Below are 27,479 nucleotides of genomic sequence, written 5' to 3' on the forward strand. Positions count from 1 at the left end.
ATACCTGATTCACTCTTTTCCCTTTCCAAAGTAAGTTCTTCATCTCGGACCATGATCCCCTGATTGTTTGAGTTATCAGTATCAATACTATCTTGACCTGTCACTTTAGTGTCCCTATTAAGGTCAGCAAGGGCACTATATCTGTTATACTGGGACACTGTAAAAGCTTTGTGTTTATGGTTCCCAGCTCTCACCCTGTCAGATCCCACAGTTGTCCATACTGCCGTTCTCCTGCAGGGTCTTTGTGGTAGAAGGGACTGATGGCACGGCAGCTGGAATGGCTGAATTGGGCACCTAATTTCTGCTTGGAGAGCAAAGATTTGAGATTCTAGATAGGTAATCGGTCCACATAGACTACTAATTTGTTTACAAAGAGGACAATACCCAAATTTGAAGAGTACTGCGAAAGACAGCTGCAAAACAAGTATTACACTGAACTAAACCAGTCATTTTGAAATAGAATAAAATCACAATCTCAAGTGAACTAACCCTGAATATATTATTGCTATTTTGGATTTATAGTGATTAGTTTCGCGCGCCATTAGACACGCGGGTCATTTTTTCTCTGTATTCACCCCCACTCCCTCCTCACAGCAAGCAGCTCCACCCACTTGCTTCTCTGAAGTGAAAATGAAAATCATATGAAAATTTCAAGTAAAATCTTCTTTCACTTAAAATTATAGCCATAAGAGAAAAGCTAATAACAAAGATATTATGTGAATATGTGACACTTTTTATTACTTCAAATCATTTAGTAAAATGGGGTGCCTATCTTACGGTAAAGCATAAGCAGCAAATTTAAATCTAGAATAGAATAATTAAATAATATTAATTATATTCATAGGCTGGAACTATCATGGCAAAAGCAGTTTCAAAGCAACATAGAAAGAATGAGATCTTTCCTATTGTTTCATAGTGCAAGAATTCTGGTTAAAGAGTAAAACATCTCTTAGCTTTATCATTTCTGTACATAAGCAGCATAAATAATAATGAGACTCTCAAACATGAAAGGATTCAAAAAACAGGAAAACAATTTATCAAAAATGCCAAAGGTTGAACCTCCTTCACATTGAAAAAGCAATCCAGCAAGTTACAGCCATCTCATAGCAACCTCCTGCTGTTTGTTATTTTTAGCTACCTAGTCTGACAACACCCAGCAACTAAACAAGCTCAGAATAGTACAGAACAGAGAAATTATCTACCACTAACAATAAAAACACACAGCCCCTAATCATTTCCTTTCATAAGGATGAATTGGTATTTTCCATGTCCTTAGAGCATCCCACATTGTTTTCCCTGAAATATGACATTTAAATACAAAATAAAATAACACTTTCTTCAAACTATATTTTGTTTACTTGTCAATTATGTTTATTAAAATGAAAGATTTTAAAATATATTTTTCTCCTAACTACTTTTCATGCTGCTCAAAGCAAACCTCTTTCCTTTTAGTATTATATTCACGATGCTTATGATTCATTGGCTGTTTTTCTAATGATCAAGACTACAACACTAAGAAGTGGATATATAAATGATAAATTTGCATAATGCAATGGCACAACTAATAGCATTTGGGACAGGGCTTGTTTCAGTAAGTAACAATTTAGCAAACAGAAGCCAAGTCGATATTTCTGTATTCTCACTGAGGCTTACCAAAGAGGTTTGGGAACAATTACCAGGAACAATTTTTGACTTTCACCACTCACTGTGAACTATACATGTCAGGTTGACTTGCAAAATTTCTGATAGACTACATCAAAATTACTTGTGTTCTGAGTCTGATAAAAGAAAGGGCAGACAAATTTACTGCGCACTTCACAGAAGGAAATGATCCATTACTAAATAATGATCCAAATTTCAGGCAGTCTCAGAGCTGCTTTAATTATCTGGCAGAAAAGCAACCGCAAGTTAAGAGATTTGCAAGCTGAAACAAGGTAATCAAACTGTTCTTAATCCATATTAAGTTTTAATTATTTACCAAAGATGTGTAGCATTATTTGGATTTGAGAGACCAAGGATAAGGTATCTCAAAGAATTTAGAAGAGCTAGTCAACAACTGGCTCAACTGACCGGCATTTGGTATGTACGGGTTAGGGGTAGCAGTCATTAAGAAAACATGAACTTAGTCAAAAGAGGCAAGAGAAGGGAGGAGGAATCTCAAAATTGTTCTGCCTTAACTCTCTTCAATAAGAGGGGAAGAGACAAACTAAGCAAGGCTTTCAAGTTTTTGTTACGCTACTCTATAATAATAGAGCTCCTATGGCAGCGATGGTGAACCTTTTTGGTGTTACGTGCCAAAAGTCCGAGCGCGAGAGCGCGCAAGTCCTCTCGCGCTCCCGCGTGCCAGCACCCATAATGCAATGGGCGTCCCCATTTGCGCATGTGCGCATGACTGCCCACCACACTCCCCAGATGCATGCGCCCCGCACTGCGCATGTACACGCCCCACTTTTTCCAAGAGGGCCGGTATGCTTCATAACGGAAGACAACCGGCCCGTTCCCTGGTGTGACAGCTGTTTCTCAGCCCTACCACCTCGGCAGCGCCATGTGCCAGCTGGGGAAGTTCACCCCTCCACCTCGGGCCCTGCATGCAGCCTGCAACCGGGAGATGTGTCACCCAATGCAGCGCTCTTCCCTGAGGGCTGCCTGCTCACACACCCGCCAGCTGTACTGGGCTGGAAGCAGCATGTCACCTTGCGCCCATCCTTGTCCTCCTCCCGCCCGGCTGCTGGTTCCTTGACGCAAGTAGAAGCTGCTGGTTGGAGTGAGGGGAACTACAATTCTGGCCTGCCGCGGCTGCGAGTGCCAAGGCATAGCTAGAATTGGAAGAAAAGGCTGCATGGCTATCGCGGAAATGAGCAACCCCCGACAGCTTGGATGAGAAGGTGCGAGCGAGGCGGCAGCTGCTCTCACCGGTAACTGAGCCCACCACTCCAACTTGCGATGGGGGAGAAGGCAGGAGAAAGCTAGGACTCAATAGGGGTGGGGGAAGTGTTTCAGGTGGCAGGGCTCCAATCTCCTCCCCAAATTCCACGCGGCAGATCTAGCCAGGAGGAAAGAGAAAGTGAGTCTGCGGAGAAGGAGGAGGAGGACACCTGGCTCTGCAATGTGTGTTTCCAGGGAGGAAAGTTTTCTCCTACCTTCCCTGCCTTCTTCGATCTCCACAATTCCCCCACCTCCATCGTGTCCTAGCTTTCTCCTGCCTTCTCCCCCATCGCGTCCTAGCTTTCTCCTGCCTTCTCCACCATCAAGTCCTAACTTTCTTATGCCTTCTGTGCCTTCTCCGGGGAAGCCTGGCACCCAGTGGGGAGGAGTCCAGGCAAGGGTTCAGGGTCGCAGCAGAACGAACAACCAAAGCCTGTCTCCGCTGGCGCACCTGCCTCTACATCCCCCCAACACACGCTTCTCGGAAGAAGAGCTGCTTGCCGGCCCTGGGCGCCTGAGGGAAGTGTTGGATGGCTATTTTGAAAGGGGATGGAGCGGTTTATGCAAGCTGCAGGATACAGCCTGAGCCTCCTTGATCGAGGCGCCTCCCTGGGCATTGCTGCCCGGCCTGGCCCGGGTGTTCCAGTACACTGCTGGAAGGGAAAGGGGAGAAGAGGAGGAGGGGCCTTACCCAGAGGCAAGGTGGCAGATAAAAGCTTCAAGGCTCTGCCATACTTCCTTCAGGCGAGCTGTCCTCACGCGGCTCTCAGGTCCCTATCCAAACTGGCCTCAAAGCGGCGCGTCACCTTGCACCCATGACCTAGGCAGCAGCTGCTCTCATTGATAACTGAGCCCGCAAGTTGGCGTGGTGGGCTCAGTGTGAGCAGCTGCCGCCTCGCTCTTGACTTCTCATCCAAGCTGCCGGGTGTTGCTCCAGTTCTTTCCACCATAGCCATGCAGCCTTTTCTTCCAATTCTAGCTATGCCTTGGCACTCGCAGCTGCGGCAGGCCAGAATTGTAGTTGTTTTTGGGTGGCATTGGGCATGGCGGGGGCTTGGTGACAGGTCCAATCCGCACTCGACCCCAGCTACTGCGCTGCCATCCAAGTCAGGCTCTCTGGCCGTATGCCAGGGAAGGAGCCACAGGCGGGGCAGCTGCCTGCCCTGTCAGCAAATGCTGCCCCGTGTGCCTGAGCTAGCCGGTCGCTCTTCCCTTCCCCTGCAGCTGTCACTGCTGTTGCTCTTCTGGGGTGGTACAGCTCCGCAGGAGGAACGCAGCCCAGGCGACCCATGCAGCTGGTGGAGCGAGCCAAGAGGGGAGTTTCAGCCCTGCTTTGATGGCGGCCACAGGATCATCTGCGCAGGCAGCCCATGATCACCTCGCCCTTACCGGCTGCCAAAGCCCTGCCACCCACACCTGCTCAGCCTGCGGCTCCCAGCAGAAGAGCTCAGGCAAGCCAGCATGTTCTGAGCTACCTCAGCTGGAGTATGGTGCTGCCAAGGTGGCGGGGCCGAGAGTGCTGCTGCCGGCCGGGGAATGATGGCTTCCAGCAGGGAGGAGTCCAGGCCATAGGGTCATCTACACAGGCAGCCCACCACCACTCACCACCCTCACTGGCTGCTGGTCCACCAGTGCTCCGGACCACCTGGAACCACACAAGAAGCCCGCATGGGCAGGGAGGGAGGGAAGCCCCGGCTTACGTTGCTCTGCTCCCTTAGGAAGCGACCGCCAGGATCCCCTCTCTGCATGTTTTGGCACGCGCGCCTGTTGCTAATCTTTGTGCACGCATGCATGCCAAACACCAGACCAGTTGGCCGGTGTGCATGTGCACTCTGGAAACAGGAAGATCATCTTCCTGGAGCATGCATGTGCAATGGGCAGCTGCTCTTCTGGTTTTCGGCACGCTGGCCGACACACCAGAACCCAGAAGAGCAACGGACCATGGCTCCGTGTTCCCGGAGAAATGGCTCTGCGTGCCACTTCCGGCATGTGTGCCATAGGTTCACCATCACGGTCCTATGGTTATGAGATGTCCATATTCTGATCCTGCCTCCTCAAAGGGCTGAGGGAAAAGAAAAAAACAAAACTGTTGTGGGAGCAGGTAAGTAAGTTTACATTTACCTTCTAAACAGTGGTGGGATTCAGCCAGTTCGCACCACTTCGGCAGAACCGGTTATTAACTTTCTGAGCAGTTTGGCAAACTGGTTGCTGGAAGAAATCATTAGGGTAGAGAACCGGTTGTTAAATTACTTGAATCCCACCACTGCTTCTAAAGTATATGAGACAGTCTACAATAGATAGACTGGGGGCGGGGAGGAGCTAGAAAACTCACGAGCACATCGGGCACTTTGTCTTTGATGAGAGGCTTCTTAGTTTCCAGAATTAGCAATGTAACATTTGCATTAAAATACCACAGTGGGGATGGAGGGAAAGTTCCTATACTAATCCAATCAAACTATTTACTTTTATTTATGAAAAAGATGGATATTTACTTTACATCAACTATCTGACAATTAACAAGTAACAATATTAACAAAATTATCTTGGCTATATATTTTGGAGCTCCATAATCCAAAATTCTTTAACTAGTAATAAAGGCAATATGATAGAACATGTTAAGAACATTAAATCTTATGTTTTCCAAAACTATGTAACATTGGTTTTAGATTAAACAGGCTAATTGGAGCAGCTTATATTATTATACTCATGTAACAAAGTTACTAACACATGTGTTAATTTTTTGATGAATAAATTACTGAAGAGCTAATTTTCATAGTTCTTTTGTTCAACTGCATCACCTTTATCTTTACATACTGTTGGAATAAAGATAAAATATTAGTAAGTCCACAGATGTATTTTTAAAAATGCATGGGGTGCACTTGTTTTTCCCATAACTCATACATAACAAGAGCTTTTTTAAAAGTTTCTCTGAGGATCCCACACATGAAGTATTTTCTTTTGATTACTCTTATCATATGAACAATACTTAACGTTGAGATTATTAATCGCTTGTATCTTATTTCTGTAAAGTATTCCAACATTTTATTCCAAAATTCATCCAAATAACTATTATCACCTTCCAACAATAGGCAATCTGTAAGTACATAATGTACTATAGATGACTATAAAAAATACAGATAATCCTCAACTTAAGCCCACAATGGAGCCCAAAATTTCTGTTAAGACATTTGTTAAGTGAATTTGGCCCCATTTTACAACTTTTCTTGCCATAGTTGTTAAGTGAATCACTGCAGTTATAAGTTAGTTACATGGTTGTTAAGTGAATCCAGCTTCCCCATTGACTTTGCTTGTCAAAAGGTCACAAAAGGGGATCACATGACCCCGGGACACAGTGATGGTCAGAAATATAAATCACTTGCCAAGCATCTGAATTCTGACCACATGATCATGGGTATGCTGCAAAGGTTGTAACTATGAAAAATGGTCATAAGTCACTTTTTTCAGTCATCATAACTCTGAACGGTCATTAAATGAACTGATGTAAGTTGAGGACTTACAGGTACTACTGTATACAGGTAGTCCTCGACTTACCACAGTTCATCTGATCATTCAAAGTTACAACAGCACTGAAAAAGTGACTTATGACCGTTTTTAACACTTACAACCATTGCAGCATCCCCATGTGATAAAAATTCAGGTAACAATTCATATTTATGACGGTTGCCGTGTTCAGCTTTTGTGATCTTCTGACAAGCAAACCTCTCTCTTTTTAACTGCAGACCAGTTATATTCTGTGTGTTTTCCCAGGCTTCACAGGGAATTTCCAGGCACAATTGTAAAACAAGAATTACTATTAGCTGTCCTGTATTAAAACTTCCATTCTGCAAAGGCACTTCATACAGATGAACCATATAGAATAAAGAATGCAAAATACATACATTTATACATATACATACATACAATCATTTTAGATATTCCAAACGTACCTCCAGTTCCTTAATTTTTTCTTCTGCTATTTTTTGTTTTTCTAAGAGCTGATTGTGAATTACTTCTTTGGGATGAAGGATAAACCTACAGAAGTATGAAGGGAGAAGAAAACAAAACGATCCATTTTATTCAACATTTAGAGATACAGTCCTGTAAATGACCAAAAAAAATTCAGGGTTTTTTTGTATATAGGTATATTGGCTTCTGCAGCAAAACATAAAAAGTGACAGAACTGATTTTAATCCATAGTAAAGCTACTGAGTTTCACTGTGTAAGGTTTTTGACTGTATAAGTTTTTTGTCAAGTAGTTAAATATATTATAGCAACAAACTGGGGAAAAAAAGTTTATGTTTTCATGGGACTATCAATACCCAGCCTTGAAAACCACTATGGTGTAATGGTTAAAGGCACCAGGCTGGAAACCCGGAGACAGTGAGTTCTAACCCTGCCTTAGGCACATAGGCAGCTGGGTGATGGGCTAATCATCCTCTCTCTCAGCTCCATGAAGAAAACAATGAAAAACAATTTAATGGATTTATCCAGGCAGCATCAAAGATTCAAAATTTATTCAAAGATAAAAAAAAATAAAGAGCTATTAATATAGTACTGTAAGAATTCAAAACATTAACATTAACATTTTCAACCTGAAATTTAATATACTGCTAAAGTAAAAAGATACTGAAAAGCATATATGAACAACACATAAAAGATTCTTAATAGGGCTATAACAACTAATAAATGCATGGTGATTATCTGAAAATATAACTACCATAATTAAAATTATATTTCTGGATCATTTTTTTGTTCCACTACAAATTTTGAAGACATTCACAACACCTCTAACATACATTAAACTGATATGCATGTGGCTACCCATCTTCCGAAAAGTCTTTTTCATCTGGAAGAATATGATGTTCTTGTTTAAAATCATGTTTAAATTACTCGATTTAGTAAAATTTTGTCTTCCTTTGAAAGAGTATGTAATACCGTCTATGTAGTAGGAAATAATTAAAGATGACATGGATATAAGAACTATATATTTAAAAAAATTGTAAGTCAAGGGAAAAGAAAAGAAATTTCATTTGGGACAAACTTAAAAAAACTGAAAACATGAAAAACTATAAACAATGAAAAAGAAAAAACAACGAATTTAGAAGAAGAAAACCAATATTGGATATAGAAAAAAATAATGACCAAAGCTTTATAAAGGAAACAGAAAAGGGAAGTTTCTGAAACAGAAAAGGGAAGTTTCAGAACGCCACCTGAAACCAATGTGACCCTTTTTTCTTATTAAAGTATGAAAAATATCAGAAATTTAAAAATATATCTGCAGCAAATTCCAGATCAATGAACTTTTCTGTTGCTTCCTGACAAAAAAACAAGCATTTAGTCCAGAGTCCAGAAACAAATGAAAACAAAAACAAAAACTAAAAGATGCCTTTTCATCTTACAGCAAATAAGCCCCATTAGCTATATTTTTAATTATACTGTATGCACAATTATTAGGCAAGTGACTATTTTGACCATATCATCATTTTTATTCATATTTACCATCTCCAAGCTGTATAACCTTGAATTCTTACTGAATATAAACATATCAGTGTATTTGTTTAATGAGGGAGGGTGTGGCATAAGAAGATCAACATCTATATCAAAGTATGCATCATTATTGGGCAGCTTCTTTATCTCAGGAAAAATAGGCCAAAAAGAGATTTAACTTGCTCAAAAATTGTAAAGTCTTTCAGAAAAGGCTGGTGTCTGTCATCAGGGTTAGGCAGGGGTGCTTTTTGAAGGAACACCCCTGCTCCATGGTTGCCGACGTCCATCACTCTAAGGATCTGATTTCCCTGAAGGGAACTCTGATCCATTTGGGAGAGTTGCTGTGGCCCACCTGTTGACTTGGTAATAGAAATAGAAACCATTGAAGAGGTTGGGAGTGCAACCTCGCCAAGGAACAATCTGTAGGCAGGAAATCATTTTGCCTAAGAATTGGGAAAGAAGCATCAATGGTACCCCTCTGAGGGTTCTCACTTGCCTTATGGTGGTGTGGATGCTGAAGCGACGCTCCTGGGAGAGGAAGACGAGGCTGGCCTGAGTGTCAATCCTTGCTCCCAGATGAACCAGATTGGTGGAAGGGGTCGTGTGACTCTTCTCCCAATTCACAGGAAACCCGTGGACTTGGAGGGTTTGAATCGTGATCTGAAGATCTAGACTCACCTACTGAGAGGATGAGGACAGGACCAAAATGTCATCCAGATAACATAACAAACGTATGGGTTTCGACCGCAAGTGATCAGCTACCACATCCAGAAGGTTTGTGAATATTCTGGGGGCAGATGATAGTCCGAAGGGCAGAGCTTTGTATTGGTATTCCCATGTAGGAGAACCTGAGGAATCTCCTGTGGGATGGTCTGATGGGCACGTGCAGATAAACCTCTCGTAGATCTATTGAAGTCAAGAAATCTCCCTGTCTGATGCAACCCAGAATGGCGGACAGGGATTACATTTTGAAGTGTTTGTACTTGATGCGTATATTCAGCTTCTTCAGATCTAGGATGGCTCTGCTTCCGCCCGATTTCTTTTGCATCAGAAAGAGTATCGAATAGAAGCTGAACCCTTGGTGTTGAAGAGGTACAGGTTCTATGGCCTAAATGGCCAGCAGATGCTGGATTTCGGCTTCCATCAGAGACCTCTTGGTGGGATCCCGTGGGATGGAGCATTGGATGAACCATCGGGGGGGTCTGGAACTGAACTCTAGGGTAAGACAGAGTGTTATTGTCTGTAATGCCCAGGCATTGGAGGTTGTGTGTCACCAGCAGTCTGCAAATCTGCCCAGGTGACCGCCTATGGGGCACTTGTCAGGACAGTCAGACGGTAAGGTCAGTAGCCAGCTCCCCAAAAGGGACGTCTGGTCTGTGGCTGTCAGGAACGATCCCGAAAGAAAGGAACTTTGGTAGCCCGGGCTTTGAAACCCCATGTCTGATGCCCAAAACGGCTCTCTACGGTAAGGAAAACCGGTTTGCCTGTAGATGTGGAGAAGAACTATCCTCTTATCCTTACCCTCTACCAAAACAGGGTCTAATGCTTCCCCGAAGAGAAAGCCGCCCTTGAATGGAGCCACTGCTAGTTGCCATTTTGTTTTCATGTCAGCTTGCCAGTGCCTCAGCCATAAGAGGTGTCTGGAGGTGACACTGGACACTAAGGCTCGTTGTTCTGTCCCCACCAACCACAACCAAGCAGACACGTGAGCTGACTATATCTGCCAGCAATTTACTCTGACAACAGATATCAGTTCTGGCAACGAACCTGCGATTGCCTGCCAAGTTCTCTTATCTCCTCAGACCAGCATAACTGCAGTTCAGAAATAAACAGAAGACAAAGTCTTAGTCTCAAAATATTGCAGCCAAAGTTTCCAAGAGTCAGTTTTTGTCTGTCACAAGAAGCTATAGAGCAGCTCCTCCTGCTTTTATACCCTGTGGGGTGTGGCTCCGTGACTCAGCACTCTCTAGGCCTGCCACACCCCTTTTGTTGTTCCCGCCTCTCCTTTCTGCGATGCCTGGGATCTCACCAGGACTGATTGTCAGCAGCTGAGTCTTGAGACATTTCCTGGAAGGGGGAAGGTGCAGGAGAAAGAGGCCTCGTCATCTCCTCCACCTGGCCTGCCTCTGGGACCTGGAGCGGAGCCAGAGAGGAAGGTCCTGCAGAGGGAAGCCCTGTCGGCTCTTCCCCCTCATACTCTGAATCACTTTCTGCCAGGAGGCCAGGCTCGGGGGCTGAAGACACAACACTCGTGAAGTAAAGTTAACTGAATTGAGGGTTCCATCTGCTGAATATTCCAGAGCAGCAATTAGTTTATTTATGTCCTGATCCAAACAGGTGTCTTCAGGGGACGCCCGGGACTTCATTTAACGAAGCCAAATTAGGGATGTCCTAGAGGAAAAGGATGCCGCTGTGGTGGAACGAATGAACCAGCTTGGTGGGTCTTATAAGCAGAGAGCTCCACCCTTCAGTCCTCAGTTTTCAGGCCCTCAGCTGAGTTGGAAAGAAGGATGTTAGATGAAGCCAAGCTGGCCATCGGAACATCAACAGCTAGAAGTTTGAGGAGCTCCTCGAGCTCTTGTTCCACTGTGTACATTTTCTGATCCATGCCACTAGTGGCAGAGATGGACCCAGGCTGTCAGTGTATGACATCCACAAAGAGCTTAGGCGATGGAACAGCCTCTTGTTCTGTGATAGGCTTAGTAAAAAGAAGAGCCATGGAATCTTGAGGGTCCGAAGATCCCTCAGGTTGCCCAATAAGCGCCCCCATATTGGCTGTTGTCTTTGCTTTATACATTAAAACCTTAATGTATAAACAGATCATAGCGGAACAGATCCATGGCAGTAGGCTTATCAGGGATGATTCTTTCATCCTCGGAAAGATTATAATCTGCCACATCCTCTTCTTCGCTCATAAATGACATGTCACTTTGTTGCGAAGGTGAAGGAGAATGAGGGTCTAGAATGTACTCTCTGTCAGAATATCCCACTGGTGAAATGGCCCTCGGATTTGGGTCTATTGCTGGCAACAGGGCGAAGAAACCCCTTTGTATAAGGGCAGCATCAATGCCCTTTGTAATAGTTTGGGCAATCATATTTTACAGGTTTTGTGATAGTGCAATTGACAAGTCAATCCAGACCTCTTTTCTTGGCTGCAAGGGCTTTCTGGAATGGCCTGTGACAGCAAAATAGAGGCTGGGGGCGACACACGCCAGCGGCAGCAAGTGGCCGCAGAAGTGAGCCGGCAAGGCAAAGCAGGTATTGGGGGGGGTGAGGTCTGGTAAGTAGGGCAGCTCCATTCCCCCCCCCCGATCCACTTACCCCACCTCCTGCACCAAGAATGGGTGGGGTCTTAATTAGGACTTATTTTGGGGGTAGGGCTTATATTGGGTGCAAGTTTAAAAATCAAGCTAGGACTTACTTTTGGGGTAGGTCGTACTTTCGGGAAAACACAGGATTAATTTGTTTGTTATATCATCCAGCTCACTTTTGATTACTTTGTTAATCAAAAAGTTATGGGGCAATTGACAATGCGGCATTCAAATCATGGTATTTTATATCACCAGGATTCCTACAATCTAGCAGGAAAAATTTTTTAAAAATGAGGTGAAATTGATTTGGCAAGACTTCTTGACAAAATCTATGCTACCTTTTTTTTCAATTCAAGTTTTTTTAATTTTATATTATTTATACATATCAATGTGTGAATGGTATGATACCTAGGTATTATACATCTCAATACAGATAAACATAATATCCTCCTAGTTATTACATTTCATTTTCATTATTGCATATTGTTTACACATCTTTTACTATTACACTTCAGTTCTAAACCTTCCTTTTGTTCTTTCATATATCTTAACATATGTATGTATGTATGTATGTATGTATGTATGTATGTATGTATGTATGTATGTATATAAATATAGATAAGATAGATAGATAGATAGATAGATAGATAGATAGATAGATAGATAGATAGATAGATAGATAGATAGATAGATATAGAGTGTTTCCCTGAAAATAAGACCCTGTCTTATATTTTTTTTGAACCCTGAAATAAGTGCTTGGCCTTATTGCCATATGCTCATATATATATATAATTATTCTACTATGCTTTCGTCAGCCATCTGCTGACATCGTCAGAGTATTAAACTACCATTGCAGAGATCTCTGCCTTTATATGCCATTAATCCATTTGGCCATTGCATATGTAATAGACCTCTTTTTAGAATAGTTTGATAGATATATATATATTTGTTTTCTGAGGTTTTCGCGGGTGTTTGTATGTAGGTCTTTGGTTATTCAGGTTTTCTCCCACATAAAATTGGAAGTGTCTTGGCGACGTTTCTGGAGCTCCCAGAAGCACGAAGCTGAAGCCTGAAGATGACGAATGAGACTTCGTCGAAACGTCGCCAAGACACTTCCAATTTTACGCGGGAGAAAACCCGAATAACCAAAGACCTACATATATATATATATATATACACACACACATACATACATATATACATATTTAACACATACATACCTACATACATACATACACACACACACACACACACACTATTATTCCCCCTATTTCTGTCTCTTAAGTTTTCTTTTTCTCATATCGCTATAATATTCAAAGACGTGTTTTTTCAGTCATATTTTCCTTAATTAACTCTTCACATCAATTTATATCAAAATTTCATCCTTCATTCTTTCATTATTCAATGTCTCAGTATACACTTCTAATACCAATCACAATCGTTTATATATTTAAAGTACCTCTATTCATGTTCTTTCTGATCCTTCAATCCATACAATTCTACTGTTAATACGTTTACATTAAAATATATTCTTTCATTATCTAATCGCCCACTGTTTAATTCTAGTATTTCACTGTTAGTCATATTTTTATGCATGTTTAATAATACCATCATTCAAATTCTAATTTTCCAATTGTTGCTTAATTCTTATTCCCCTATCTCACTCTTCATGTTTATATTAAAATATTATCCTAATATTTATCACACTACATATAAAATAATTATCCAACCTATATAATTCTAATTTCTTTTTTCCCCCCTTATCCATCATCTCTTGCCTGCATCTGAACTTTTGATCTTATTTTCTTTTTGCTCACCGTCCATATTCTTCTTTTAAATCTTTTATTCCATCCACTTCTATATTCTGATTTATGCAATCTAACTTTTTCTCCCCTCTTTATCTACCCTTTCCCACTGTCTAGTTGCAGAACTATCTGTTTCAGGCCCCATCTCTTTTCCCCAGTTCTCTTCCTGCTTCTCCCATTCCCTTTTTAAGTCTTTTACAGTATTTTCCTCCTGTTTTAGTTCCTTAATCACTATTAGTTTTAGTAATATCTCCTCGTTGTCTTCTTCTTGCTGGTTTCTCAGTTCTGCTTTCCCCTCCATTCCTGCTGATGGCTCCATTCTTTCTTCGTTGTCCTGGTCTTTGCCCATTATCCCTTGTACTATATTTTCCACTTTTTGGTCTATGCAATCAAGTATTTCCTTAATGCTTTGAAACAACTCCATTCTGTTTAGCTTCCTCTCGTTTCCATCTTACGTTGTGTCTGTATTTAATAGGTCTCCTTTCTTGCTAGTTGTCCAGGAATCATTAATTCAAAACAAAACTTCCAAATCACAATTTTAAATGTTTTATCAATAATCAGTCCAATCAATTTGAATACATCAGGGGATTATGCACACCTCTTCAAGTCACTTTTGTATATTCAGTAATATTCAGGGGTCTCTTAACTGAAGTTCTTATTTAATTTGGCATCAGTTGTCACTGTCAGGCGCTCGGGCTCCTTAAAAATACAACCCCAGCAAATGCTGGGGAAGCCCACCACTCCAGGGAATGTAGAACCTCTGGAGTTAACTTAACCTTGTGCATGATTGTACCTGCCCTCTGATAAGGGAGGAGAAACCACTGGACAGCATTGGTGTGTAAATGTGCCCACGACACGATTGAAATGCAGGACACCATCTTGCCCAGGAGTCGCAAAAGTGTTGCCGGGGCCCTGTACGAGCCCCCCTGATTTGATTCACTAGTTCAGCTATACTCGCCTGACATTCCTGGGAAAGGTATACCCTGCATGCAATGGTGTCTATCTCCACTCCTAAATGCAGCAACCGGTTAGTCGGTGCCAAATGGCTCTTTTTCACATTGATAGAAAAACCACGCTCCTGAAGCACTTGAATGGTGATTCTGAGATCCACCCACGCCTGGTCTTCAGAGGTGGATTGGATCAGGATGTAGTCCAAATAGCATTGGACACGCACGGGACAAACTCGAAGGTGAGCCGCTAAAGCAGCTAATACCTTTGTGAATGCCCTAGGTGCTGATGATAGGCCAAAGGGCAAGGCCTTGTACTGATAGTGTCCGCCTGCATAATAGAAGCGGAAATACTGTCTATGGCCCAGAAGGATGGAGACATGTAAATAAGCCTCAGTAAAATCAATAGAGGTGAGGAAGTCGCCCTCCCTGACGCCATCCAAAATGGACTGAAGAGAATGCATCTTGAACCGTTTGTAAAGAACGTAAAGGTTCAGTCTTTTGAGATCTAGAATTCCCTATATCGCCCCCCCCCAAGGCTTTTGGAATTACGAAGAGGATGGAATAAAACCCCATCTCCTGCTTAGCCTCTGGAACTGGTTGAATAGCCTGGATATCCAACAGATGTTGAATAGCTGTTTCCATGAGATCCCTTTTAATCTTGTTACCTGAAACAGGGCAACAGATGAAAAACCTCGGGAGTGTAGAAAGGAATTCTAAAGAGAGGCCCGAACGGACTGTCTCCAGGACCCATGCATCCGTAGTAACGCCCTCCCATATCCTGGCAAAACTGGCCAGGCATCCCCCAATGGGAGGGTCTGTGAGGCAATTATTGCTGGCGCCAGAAAGGATGGCTCCCTCCCCCTCGAAAGGGCCGTCTGGGTGGGAATTGCTTGTATTTCCCTGCCCTATCCTGTTGTTGGTCCTGCCTAGGCTGGACTGGGCACTGAGACCTAGCTGAACCAAACCCTGTCAGCCCCCCGGAAAGACTGGCGAATGAAGTATAGGAAATGACGTGGGTCTGCCCATCGGGAAAGAGATGGAAGGACCTTACGTTTCTCCTTCGTCTCCACAAGCAACGGCTACAGTGATTCTCCAAACAGGTGTTTCCCTGAGAATCGAGCAGGGGCCAGCCGCCACTTTTGCTTGGCATCCGCCTGCCATTTGCGGAGCCAGAGGAGACGCCTGGAAGCCACAGTTGATGCAATAGCTTTTGAGGCAAACCTCACTGCTCTAAGTGTTGCGTCTGCTGAGAATTCAAGGGCGGCAGACAACTTATTCAAGACCTAATGGACTCGCACATCCGCCACAGGAATCTTGTCCTATAATTGCCTGAGCAACATTAATGAGGCCCGGTTGAAACGGATGTTGACTTACCTGAATGTCATTTTTCGGTGTGTTGAGAGGATAATCCATTCATTGGGATATACTCAAGCTCGTGGACCCTGGGCAGGAGGCTGAATAGTCCCTAGGTCCTGGGTGGAGAGCACACTCTGTAACACCCTACGTCCAAACGATGCTTCCTCCGAAGCACAGCTATCTAACTTGTAATGGTGTATAAATGGAGATAATGACGATCAAGTAGCCGCTCTACAAATGTCACTAACTGAAGCCTGAGTAGCCCAAGCTGCTGTTGTCACAGCACTATGAGTTGAATGTGATAAAATTCTTCCAGGCAAGGGTTTGGATTTAAGTTTGTATGCCTTTGCAATACACACCTTCAGCCATCTACCCACAGTTGATGAAGAAACCTTCTTCCACATCGAAGACGGATGAAAAGACACCAGAAGGGCTTCAGTCCATCAAAAAGAAGACGTACGCCTGATATACCGATGGAGAGCCCTCCGCACGTCTAAGATGTGCCAGCGCTCTTCTAATTGATTGTGAGGATCGGGGGCAAAAGTCTGGAAGAATTAACTCCTGAGCATGATGGAACCAAGAGTTCACTTTCGGCAGGAATGAAGGATCCAGTCATAAAACGACCCTGTTGGAATGAAAAATACAAAGGTCCTTTCGAATAGATAAAGCTGTCAGATCAGAAATTCTCCTAGCTAGAGGTCTGCAAATTTGGCTCTTTTAAGACTTGTGGACTTCAACTCCCAGAGTTCCTCAGCCAGTTGGCTGAGGAACTCTGGGAGTTGAAGTCCACAAGTCTTAAAAGAGCCAAGTTTGCAGACCCCTGTCTTAGCTGATGTGATTGCCAAGAGAAAGGTGACTTTCAATGTCGGGAATTTGAGCAAAATGGCACCCAGAGGTTCAAATGGAGAGTCCGTTAGAGCTTGAAGAACTAAAGGAAGTTCCACGTAGGGTAGCGATGCACTACCGGTGGATAAAGATTGGTAGCCCCTTGTAAAAAACAACACACTCTAAGGTGCTGTATTAATGACTGATAGGAGTCACAAGTGAGAATTATAGATAAGGCCACAACATGTCATCGCAGCATCGAAGGAGCCAAACCTTTGTCTAAACCTGCTTGCAAGAAGTCAAGAATATCCGGAATTGATGGTGAAGTAGGATCAATGTGCTGTTTTGAACACCAGAGACAGAAGGCTTTCCAAGTAGCATTATAAATGCGGTTCGTAGAGGCCCGTTGAGACGCCTGCATTGTTTGAATCACCTTCCCTGAAAAATGATCCCTCCTCAAGAGGATCCATTCAAGTGCCAGGCAGTCAACTGGAGCCATTGGGGTTCTCGATGGATACTGTCCTCTGGCATAGGGAGATCTAATCTTGAGGGATCTACCAGGGCCGGGACACTGAGAGACCCATGAGATCTGAGAACCAAGGATGGCAAGGCCAAAATGGTGCTACTAGAATGACCTCTGCCCTTTCCGCCAGCAATTTTCGAATCACTCTTAGAATGAGAAAAATGGGAGGAAATGCGTATAGCAGACCCTGAGGCCAATGACATCTGAGGGCATTGCAGCCCTCCGCTTCCGGACTCGGAAACCCCAAGAAAAACCGAGGAAGCTGTGTGTTGTTTGGGTGAGCAAACAGGTCGATAACAGGGAGACCAAATCTCCCCACAATCTCCAGGACCAATTGTGGATGGAGACGCCATTCCGATGGATCTAACTGTGCCCTGCTCAGCCAATCTGCTTGAACATTTTAGACACCTGATATGTGTTCTGCTGTCAGGGACCGAAGGTACCTCTCCGTCCAGTTCATCAGCTTCTCCACCTCATCCATGAGAAGCCGTGACCGAGTGCTGCCTTCCTGATTGATGTGTGCTTTCGTTGCCATGTTGTCCGTCAGTATTAAAACATGGCGATCCACTATTATGGTCTGGAAGCATTTGAGAGCAAGCTTTACCGCTCTCAACTCTAGCCAGTTGATGCTGTTCCACTTCTCTGCCAGCGTCCATCTGCCCTGTCCCATCTGCGAGTCCAGATACGCACCCAACCAAGAAGGCTTGCATTCGATGTCACTGTGATGCGCTCTGGTTCTTGAAACAGCCTGCCTTTCTTGACTGCCACTGACATCTACCATTTCAAGGACAGACATACCTGCGGCTGAAGTAGAACCTTGGTCCTGGAATTGCTGTGCCCTGCTTTCTGGAACAGCAACAGGAACCACTGTAGAGGACGAGCATGCCTTTGGTCCCAGGGAACGATAGCGATACACGAAATCATCTTCCCCAGCAACTGTGACAACTGGACCAACAGGACACAACGCTCGAGCAGAACCTGCCACATTAACTCCCTGAGATTGGCCATCCTCTCCGGTGACAGGAACATCTGACCCTTGACTGAGTCGATAACTGCTCCAAGATGCACAATGCGGGTAGTTGGATGTAAATGGCTCTTCTTCAAGTTGAGAGAAAAGCTGTGAAGCACAATCTCTCTGTCCTGCACTGCTCGCACCTGTGATGATGACAAGATCAATATGTCATCTAGGTAGCAGAGAATACGGACTGGAATCCCCCTGATCGATGCTGCCACTGCTGCCAACAACTTTTTAAATGTTCGAGGGGCTGAAGAAAGCCATCGCCTGATATTGAAAGGGACGAGAAGCATAGGTGAACCAGAGATAATTGCGGTACGCTGGATGGCTTGGAACATGCAAGTATGTCTCCTTGAGGTCCATCAACTGTAACAGGTCGCCCTGCCTGACGCAGCCCAAAATCAATCTGAGGGATTGCATCTTGAACTTTCTGTGCAGGATATAATAATTTAACCTTTTAGGTTTAAAATCCCTCTCCAGCCCCCTGAATTTTTTGGTACCAGGAATAGGGTGGAATAAAACCCTGTTCCCTCTTGATCAACTGGTACCGGCTCTATTGCCTGTATGTCTAATAGATGACCTATTTCTGCTTCCATAAGATGTCTTTTTACCTGATTTAGAGACACCAGGCACTGAAGAAAACGATTTGGAGGGCTGGAGAAAAATTCCAAAGTGAGATCTTACAGTCCTCAGAACCCACGCATCGGTCGTTGAAGTCTCCCAATGATGATAGAACAGCTGGAGTTGACTACCGATGGGGTAGTGATGCAAGGCGTCATTTGCCACAATGGAAAGACCGGTTTCCAGCTCCCTGAAAGGGCTTCTTGCAAGGAGGTTGACAGCGTTACCGATCCTGGAAAGTCGGTCTGTTGGCAGACTGGCCATAGCCCTGTGAATAGGAACATTGAAAATAGGACCCACCGGATCCAGAGTCCACACGAAAGGGCTGGCGTTGCGAATATGGAACATATCTACGCTCAGATCTCCTGTAAGAAGATGGAGGCAGGATCTTTCTCTTATCCTTATCCTCGATCAAATTGGATCTAACGCCTCCCCAAAGAAAGAAGACCCCTTGAACGGTGCAGCAGCCAGCCTCCACTTCAACTTCATATCCGCCTTCCAATTGTGTAACCAAAGAAGCCTCCAAGAAGTGACAATAGAAGCTCGAGCACGTGAAGCAAACTTTGCTGCATCCAAAGATGCATCTGCCAAATACTCTGTAGCAGCCCCCACCTTATTAATGTCTTGGTGGGTTCTCACTTCCTCAGGTGGTAGGCGGTTCTGCAATGGGCGTAACCAAATGAGCAAAGCTCTGTTAAAAAACGAGGCAGATGTAGCAGCCCTGATGGCCCAAGCAGCAGCTTGATGAGTTTTCCTAAAGGCCATTTCCATTTTTTATCCTCAGCCTTAAGGCCTTCATCCACATCACCAGAAAGTACTGTGGAAGATGTTAAACTAGCTACTAGTGCATCAACCGAAGGCAGCTGCAGAAGTTGATCCAGAGCAGGATCAGAACAATGCAATCTCTTATCTTGACTGCTAGGGCTTGGCAGAGAACCGGGTTGAACCTATGGTCTCTGAACTACCTCAGTAAATAAGGCCGGGCAAGGTATAAATTCAGGTTCAGGTTTAGGCACCATGAACAAGCCCTCATGTGAATTGTCAGATCCCTGAGCTTGAGAGCCGGTGCTGACACCTAATCAAATATTAGTTGTGACTTTAGCCTTATGAAGCAATGATTTGAAAATCAAAGGGCAAAATAAGACCAAAACAGATGGTTTATCTGATGCTATTCCTTCATCCTCAGAAAATTCTAAGTCCATTGGACAATCCTCCTCTACATTAGAATCCTCACTCTGAGAGGAATCATGGTGAGATGGTGACTCGACAACACTAGGCCTCTGTAAAGGTACCTGTGCCCTGGCCATGGGTACATTATATTGTAATTGAGCCCCTTGTTGTATGCCAGCTGCCAGAAATGTAGAAAAAGCATCTGAAAGCAGGGCTTGGAAATCCACTGATGGCACTGGATTCTGTCCCTCCCCCGCACACAGCCCTGCAGCGGTGAGAGTGAAGGTAGCTTCTGGCACTTGACGTTGCACCACAGGATACAGATGAGCTGAAGCTGAAGATGCAGCCAAGGGAACTTCATGTGAGAACCCTGCAACTGGCTGCTGGTGCAAAAGTAAAGGATCATCCTGAACCACAGCAGACCCTTGAGATGACAAGGAAGGCCTTCTGCCTGGGCTGGCAACAATTGCTCCCTGGTATAATCAGGCTGATGCACAGAAAGTTGTGCATTTTGCTGAGCAATATCAAACTGGCATTCTAGGGCTTTATGACGCCTCAAGGGCCTTAGCAGATACTGCAACTGACTCAGGTCTGGCCTTAGAAGCCTTACTCTGATCAGATGTGGAGCTTTTAGATTTAGAAGAAACCCCCCCCCCATTACGTGTTCTAGGGGGACTGGGAGCTTGCTCTATGTCTGAGGACAGATCAGACTGAGGTATAATCACTGCTGTTGGAAGCAATCTAGATAAATACAATAACAGGCCCTACTTAAGCCACTGAAAGTAGCTAAGGGCAGGGAGACAGCTTCCAAGGGACCAGAAATCTGATCCTAGCTTAGGGCAGAGGCTCTGGGACTGTTCTGTTTCCCTTCCCCCAATACTCCCAGCAAAGAGTCAGTCAGAGGCCTCCTTTTCTGATTTATTTACATATATATAAATGTCCTGGCTACGTCTACCCACGGGCCTGCCAAGTTTCTGGAGATAACAAGGAAATTACAGATAAGGCCAGAATTGCTCACGAATATATTCTTCCCTCCGTTGATACAGATTGCCCGCCCAAATTCATTACTTTGTCCAAGACAAAAAACCAGGAAGTCCCGCCTCCTATTTATAGTCTCTGCAGATGTCACTGCATGACAATTATGACTTGGCTTTGTCCCAACTCTTCCGCTGCTGCGCACGCCGATCACGTCTACGTAACCTTGCATCACTCCAAAACTGTTCTTGGGGCTACAAATCAGAAGGAGGCTCCATGGAATCAGGCTTTGCCGGCCCCTCCTCCTCCCTTTGAGTGGGTGCCAGGGAGGGAAAGGGCTCAAGAGAAGCAGGGCTGGCCAGGTCTTCTCCCTCACTTTCTGAATCATCCGAGTCCAGGAGTCCGGGTCCAGGAACCTGGGTCACAACAGGGACTGTGAACGGGATCAAACCTGCCAGTCACTCTGCAAGTCTCTTCCTCAGACAATGGTGGCGTGAGAGCCCAGCACGCTCTCCCAGCGCAGATTCAAGCCTCTAGCCAAAATATAGGCGCAGGAGCCACCACTCCAACAACACCGCTTCGCCCACCAGCACTGGCCAAAGTTACTCCAAAGGGGCAGTGAGCTGAAGGAAGATGACCGGGAGCAACAAGCCTCTGCTCCTCCGATCTCTGTCTGCTCCATCCCACGCTGTGACCAAAAATGGCGACCGCAAGCCAGAAGACTCTCCCGCACCGCCGCAGACGCTTCCTTTGCCAGAAAAAATGACGCGAAAGTCAAAAGGGACTTTCCCAGAGCCGCAAAGCCAAACTAAACCTCAGAGCACGCCACGTAACACTGGGTGCAAACTCTGGAGCTACCCACGTTGGAGGAGCTGCGTTGGTGGAAGGGTTTATCCAGAAACCCAGAAAAAAAAACCAAACATCCACCAGCGGCTAGAACAACACAAAGGGGTCCCACAGAGGGTTCACAACCAGCAGCCAACAACACAATACTATGCAATAAAATAAAATCCTACTTGCCAGAAAATCTCCAACACACGCAGCTCCCCAGATCAATTCAATGCTAGAAAAAATAATCCAAAAATTGGAATGATCTATCTAATTGTCAGAGGAACAACTCAATTCTCTTCCCTCAGACTGAGTGAAAAGACTGAAGCTCAAGGAGCAGGAGGCATGGCTGAGCAGTTCCAAATTTCTTCACTCAAGTCTCTGACGATTAGATAATGAGATCACCCAATGAATGGATTATCTGAACAACACATTGGAAAAAAGGACACTGTGGTGGTGGCCTTTACAGCCCAAGCCGCTGACTGATGAGCCTTTTTTAGAGATTGTTCAGCATGTCTGTCCTCCAGCCGGAGGGCCTCCTCTGTGGCATCTGTCATAACAGATGGAGTCACTAATGACACAATTGGGCCATCCACAACCGGCACCTGAAGTGTCTGTGACAAGTCCGGGGCCAGGCTGAAAACCTGCTTATCCAGGGAGCTAGGATTTGCTCCTGCCCCTAGGGTGGCCCACTGTCTATGTACAATATCTACAAATAACTGTGGAGAAGGAACCACCTTGGCTTCAGGCTTGGCTTCAGGCTTTGTTCAGAAAACAAAGAGCCCCTGGATTGCGCTGAATCAGGAGGTGGGTCTACCGCTGGCAAATGCCCTGCCAAGCATGCTGTACTTGAAGCCTTATACAATAAGGATTTAAACAATCGAGGATGGAAAAGACCAACAAAGGGTGGCTGATCAGGGGATAAGCCTTCGTCCTCTGAGAGCTCCATCTCTCTATCCATGTCTTCCTGAGAACCAGTGATTGGATGAAACTGGGGAGCAAGACCTCTGAGGGTGCAATAACTCCCCTGAAGCCTGCCCTTTAATGGCACATCAATAGACATTGATCTGAGGAAGCCTCCCTGTGGCTGTGGCTGCGTTGCAATCCAGCTGTTATGCCCCTCTCAATGGCTTCAGATATAATGGCCTCCATGCCAGGTGGAATATGGCCTTGCTACCTTTCTCCCAAGCAGATTCCCACTGCAGTCGGAGTAAATGTGGCCTCTGCAGGCAAGGCCCTAAATGTGACAGGCTGTTGCCATGCTGTTGAGGCAGAAAATGGATCTGGGAGGGAGCCATACAAGGTTTCCCTGTTGCTGGGCAGTTGCCAGCTAAAGGCTGCTCAGCAGCGCCATTTGGTGACAGGGACAGGTTAGGCTGGCTGTCAGAATCCTGAGGCAGAATAAACTGCCGTTCTGCATTATAGCGGGAAGAATGTGATCCTGAAGGCTGAGGCAGTTGCTCACTGCCAGCTAGTGCTCTGGCTACCTCCCTATCAAGTGCCTTCTGTCGTCTAGCCTCGTCTCTCTCCACAGCTTTGAACAGCTTAGGGAGTTTCTTTGATCTTTTGGAGATCTTGGCAGCTGCCCTCCTACTTGCAGACCTCGATCCTAAGGTCTCTGCATGCTTGCCTCCCAGTTTGCCAGGCTCTGAGGTAGCCAAAGTGACAGCAAAATTCCTGCTGACGCTGGGCACCGCGTCCGCCATTTTCCTTTAGTTGCTTAACAGCTGAGCTAATCAAAGGCTTCTGCCATGAAAAAAGGGAGCTCCGCAGCTTCTTCTGAATGTGTCCAGGCAAGCAGAGGCTCGGGAATGTGTCCGTCTGAGGGAGCTCGTGCCGGCATCACCAAGTATGCCTGTATTGGGCAGGGACTCGTTAAGCAAAGCCAGAAGCAGCAGCGATGGCTTTCACTGACAGATCAGGCTTACCTGCTAGCCTGGCTGCCCTTCGGCCAGAAGCGGAACGCAGAGCTTACCGCCAAGCCAGAATGCATTGGAGCTTTATTGTAATGGTCCGAAGGCTCTCGGGTCAGCGCTGCAAGGTACACTCGACTGGCTGTCTAGTCAGAGTCACCGGCCGGTGACTTGACTTGCCGCAGTGTGGCCTTCAGCGGGCTCGAGCTAAAAGCTCTTCACAATGGATTAGTTGGCACAGCAGTACAGTGTTGATATAGCTGCCACAGGTAAACACACAATTAAAGAGGTTTCCAGAAATAGGTTGCTCTATGCAAAAAACACATCTGTCTTCAGCTAGGACTGAGACAAAAGCTGGGAACCATTGGTGTAGGCGTGTCCTTGCAGTTTTGACAGTCTCAGTCCTATTGTATATAAGTATAAAAACATACTTATTTATTCAAGCAGGACTGGCTTAATAGTTTTATTAAATTTTAATTGGGGTTTTATTGTTTTAGGGTTTTAAATTTTTAAATTTTTAATCTTGGCCTTTTTGTAATATGCTCTGTTTTAAATTTTTGTTTTTAATTGTATATATATTGAGTTTTTATCTTTTTGGCTGTACACTGCCCTGAGTCCTTCGGGAGAAGGGCGGTATAAAAATCTAATAAATAAATAAATAAAATAAATAAATAAATTGGCTAGCAGAGGAGGACAACCCATTCCTGGTTGCTGCCTTCACTACAAGGGAGAATAATGTAGTAACAATGCAGCTGACACCAACAAGTTCTAGCTTGTGCATTGAGTACCAAATAAACGATGAGTACTAGGTCAAGATTTTTGTGTCCAATATGTTGAGTTTCAAAGCAGCTGAGTACCAAAGTACCACTGTATTCAGAGACTAGACAATTGTTATGGGTAGTTTAATTTGGATTAATGCAAGAAGGGTTTTAGTGGTATTAATGATATAATTGCTCTTTTCAGTGCTGAGATTTTGAGTATCTCTTTCACATTGGTATCAGTTAACTTCAAAATACTTAGCTGTAGCTGAAAATACATAATTACTGTTAAGGAAAAATATGCTAGCTTCCATTTACAGGTAGTCCTCTTTAATGACCATTCTCAGTTACAACAGTAATGAAAAAGTAACTTTAAGACCATTCCTTGCATCTATGATCTTTGTAAGTTTGTAAAGCAAAGGAAAACAGCAGTAAAATCATAAGCTTCAGTTTCACTTAACAACCTCTTTGCAGTCCCAATTCTGATCACTAAACAATTACTATCTTATTAACTTTTTGAATTTAAATATGGAGTATTGATATTACTCCTTTGTATCTCATAGTTAATAAACCATTTACTAGCTATGTTGTTGCTCTCCTGTTTTTCTAATTGGATGTTTAGTTCCATTCCAAATCTATGTTTGGGGCGGTGGTGAGGGAGAGACAGAGAGGTTGATTTTTTTATATCAAGTCAAATTTTAGGAAACATTTAGTACAACTTTAGCTTTACAAACAGCAAAGCTATTGCTTAAGTACTAAATTCCTATAGCACAAATTTGAAATGGAGTATATATTATATTAAGGCATAAAGATTTATTTTGGTCTATCGATTTAAAGATAGAGAAATTAAACCACACAAAAGTTTCTGATATTAACATAATAAAGCACATAACATTAGCAATCTTCAGAAAAAGTTTGGTATGATTAGAATCTGAACATCATAAAAAGATGTACAAGGCAAGAATATACAGAGCAATTAGATACATACTTACATAGGAAGAAAGCATTTTCAATGTAACATGAGGTTCATAACGGAATCTGATACAAGTTTCAGAAATAAATTCAGAAAAATTATGTACATTAAAATTCTGTCTAATATTTTATCACCAATCACTATCTAGCAGTAATATAATTTTGGGTGCTACCTTCCAATATTTAGGTTTGATAGGGATATTTTCAACAAAACCTATTTGCAACTTCAAAAAAGGAAAACCAGAAATACAAAGTAGAAGATGATAAATTAGTTTATGTTGTATGCAAGCAATATCTGTTACTCAGAGTACAGTTCAGCATTTTGGCTTTTTGCCAGTACATTTTAATTCAGTTAGTTCATTTCTTTTGAAAGACTCATGTAGCCTGATATAAGCATATACACTAATGTTGAGTTTTGCTACTTGGACTATTTATGAACTGACATCAGCATTTTAATTTGAGTACTATGATGAATGTGTAAAATGTGTAATACCCTATTTGAATATTGGAGGTGTTTCTGATACACTCTTGGAATATGTGGATAATAAACAGAATTCTTTTGAATTCATCCAAATAATGAAAATATCTATGGCCCACAGAATGTATAAAGGCTGCAAAAAAGAGTGGTCTGAGAAAGTGGGAGTGATGTTTGTAATTAGGTGGGAGTTTCTGTTTATATTTCTTGATTTTTAATATTTTTAATTTGTATATTATTGTAAATGAAGAATAATTTTGGAATTCAGCAATACAGTACAAGTTTTCTAAAATATACATTGTAAAAAATTAAAGATCACAATCAAACCTATTTTTTTAAAAAACAAAAGTTTGTTTAATTGTTCAGTTAAGGGAAGCTAATTCTAGAATTTTGGTGATAGTGATGAGATAGTAGACAAATTTCTGAATTTTACAAAGCTCCACGTGCACAAAATGTAAATTGTAGAAGTAACCTTATGCATTTAGAGAAAGCCTCAATTGATCACCTGGAAAAATGTATTCTTGGTATTATCCATGAGCTGTACTAATTGAACTAATTCTTTGTTAGTTTTGGCTATTTGCTCAGGAAGAGGTCATGACAAGAATGTTTAGAATTGCTCCCACCTATGTTATGAATCTGGTGAAGTATATCTTTGACAGAAGTGGTGCAAAATTTATATGTGTCAATGAGCCTTTGAATAGATTCATCTTGTGTACCAATTGGGTCATTCCTGGTCTGGGAGGTCTTTGCTCATAGTCACTCAGGCCCTGGTCACTTCCTGGTGTGATTACTGCAATATGCTCTATAAGAAGGCTGCCCTTGAAAACTATCCAGAAATTATAACTGGTCCAGAATGCAGTTTTGGACTCCCCATGATTTGCCATGTGCATTGGATTTCAGTTCTTTTACAGGAGCAAAATAAGGTGTTAGTTATCATCCATAAAATCTTACATGGGCTATTGGCCAGAATGACTTTTCCTAAAAGTATCTACCTATTTTATTAAGTCCGATACAGTGGGTATATTCTAGGCCCATTCTCTTAAATGTTGCCATCTAACAAGGCCAAGCCAATACACCTTCTCAGTAGCAGTCCCTGCTCTTTGTAACATTCTTCCACAAGATTTGACAGACTACTACTTGTTTGGCCTTCCCAAAAGTCCTGATGTCCTGGATTTTCCAACAAGAATTAGAGTAGTGAGTCCTTGCTGGATATGAGGGATGTGTGTTTGGAAAGCACAAGACAAATTTTATGTCGCTTTTAGATGTTTGTTTTATTATCTTTAGCTGCCCAGAGTTATGATACACAAAATGGGCACTATACAAATCTTTTAATTAAATAAAACTTTATCCAAACTGTCTTGTGCATTTTCAGATCTAGGCCACCTCAATTTCTGTTTCTATTTGTCTTTCAGTTAGATAGAACAGCATTTTCCTTTTTCACTTGCCAAAAAGTTCTGCCCACTAGTGATTTTCAGATGCTTATGTGAATATCTAATGCATTCTATATGAACTCTCTGGTCAGATAAGCTTGTATATGAAGTATTCTGCTAGCGAAGTTAGAAAGCCACTG

General features: G+C 43.4%; 1 protein-coding gene across 1 annotated transcript in view; it reads right to left on the reverse strand.

The window, feature by feature from the left end:
* Positions 1–27,479, reverse strand: part of PFDN1 (prefoldin subunit 1) — a 60,390-nt gene that overhangs the window by 26,958 nt on the left and 5,953 nt on the right. Inside the window, exon 3 of the mRNA XM_058176990.1 lies at positions 6,873–6,957. Coding sequence (XP_058032973.1) covers positions 6,873–6,957 — 85 coding nt within the window. The remainder of the gene's footprint in view (positions 1–6,872; positions 6,958–27,479) is intronic.

The sequence above is a fragment of the Ahaetulla prasina genome, chromosome 3 (genome assembly GCF_028640845.1).
Source record: "Ahaetulla prasina isolate Xishuangbanna chromosome 3, ASM2864084v1, whole genome shotgun sequence".
In the NCBI taxonomy this organism is placed as follows: Eukaryota; Metazoa; Chordata; class Lepidosauria; order Squamata; family Colubridae; genus Ahaetulla; species Ahaetulla prasina.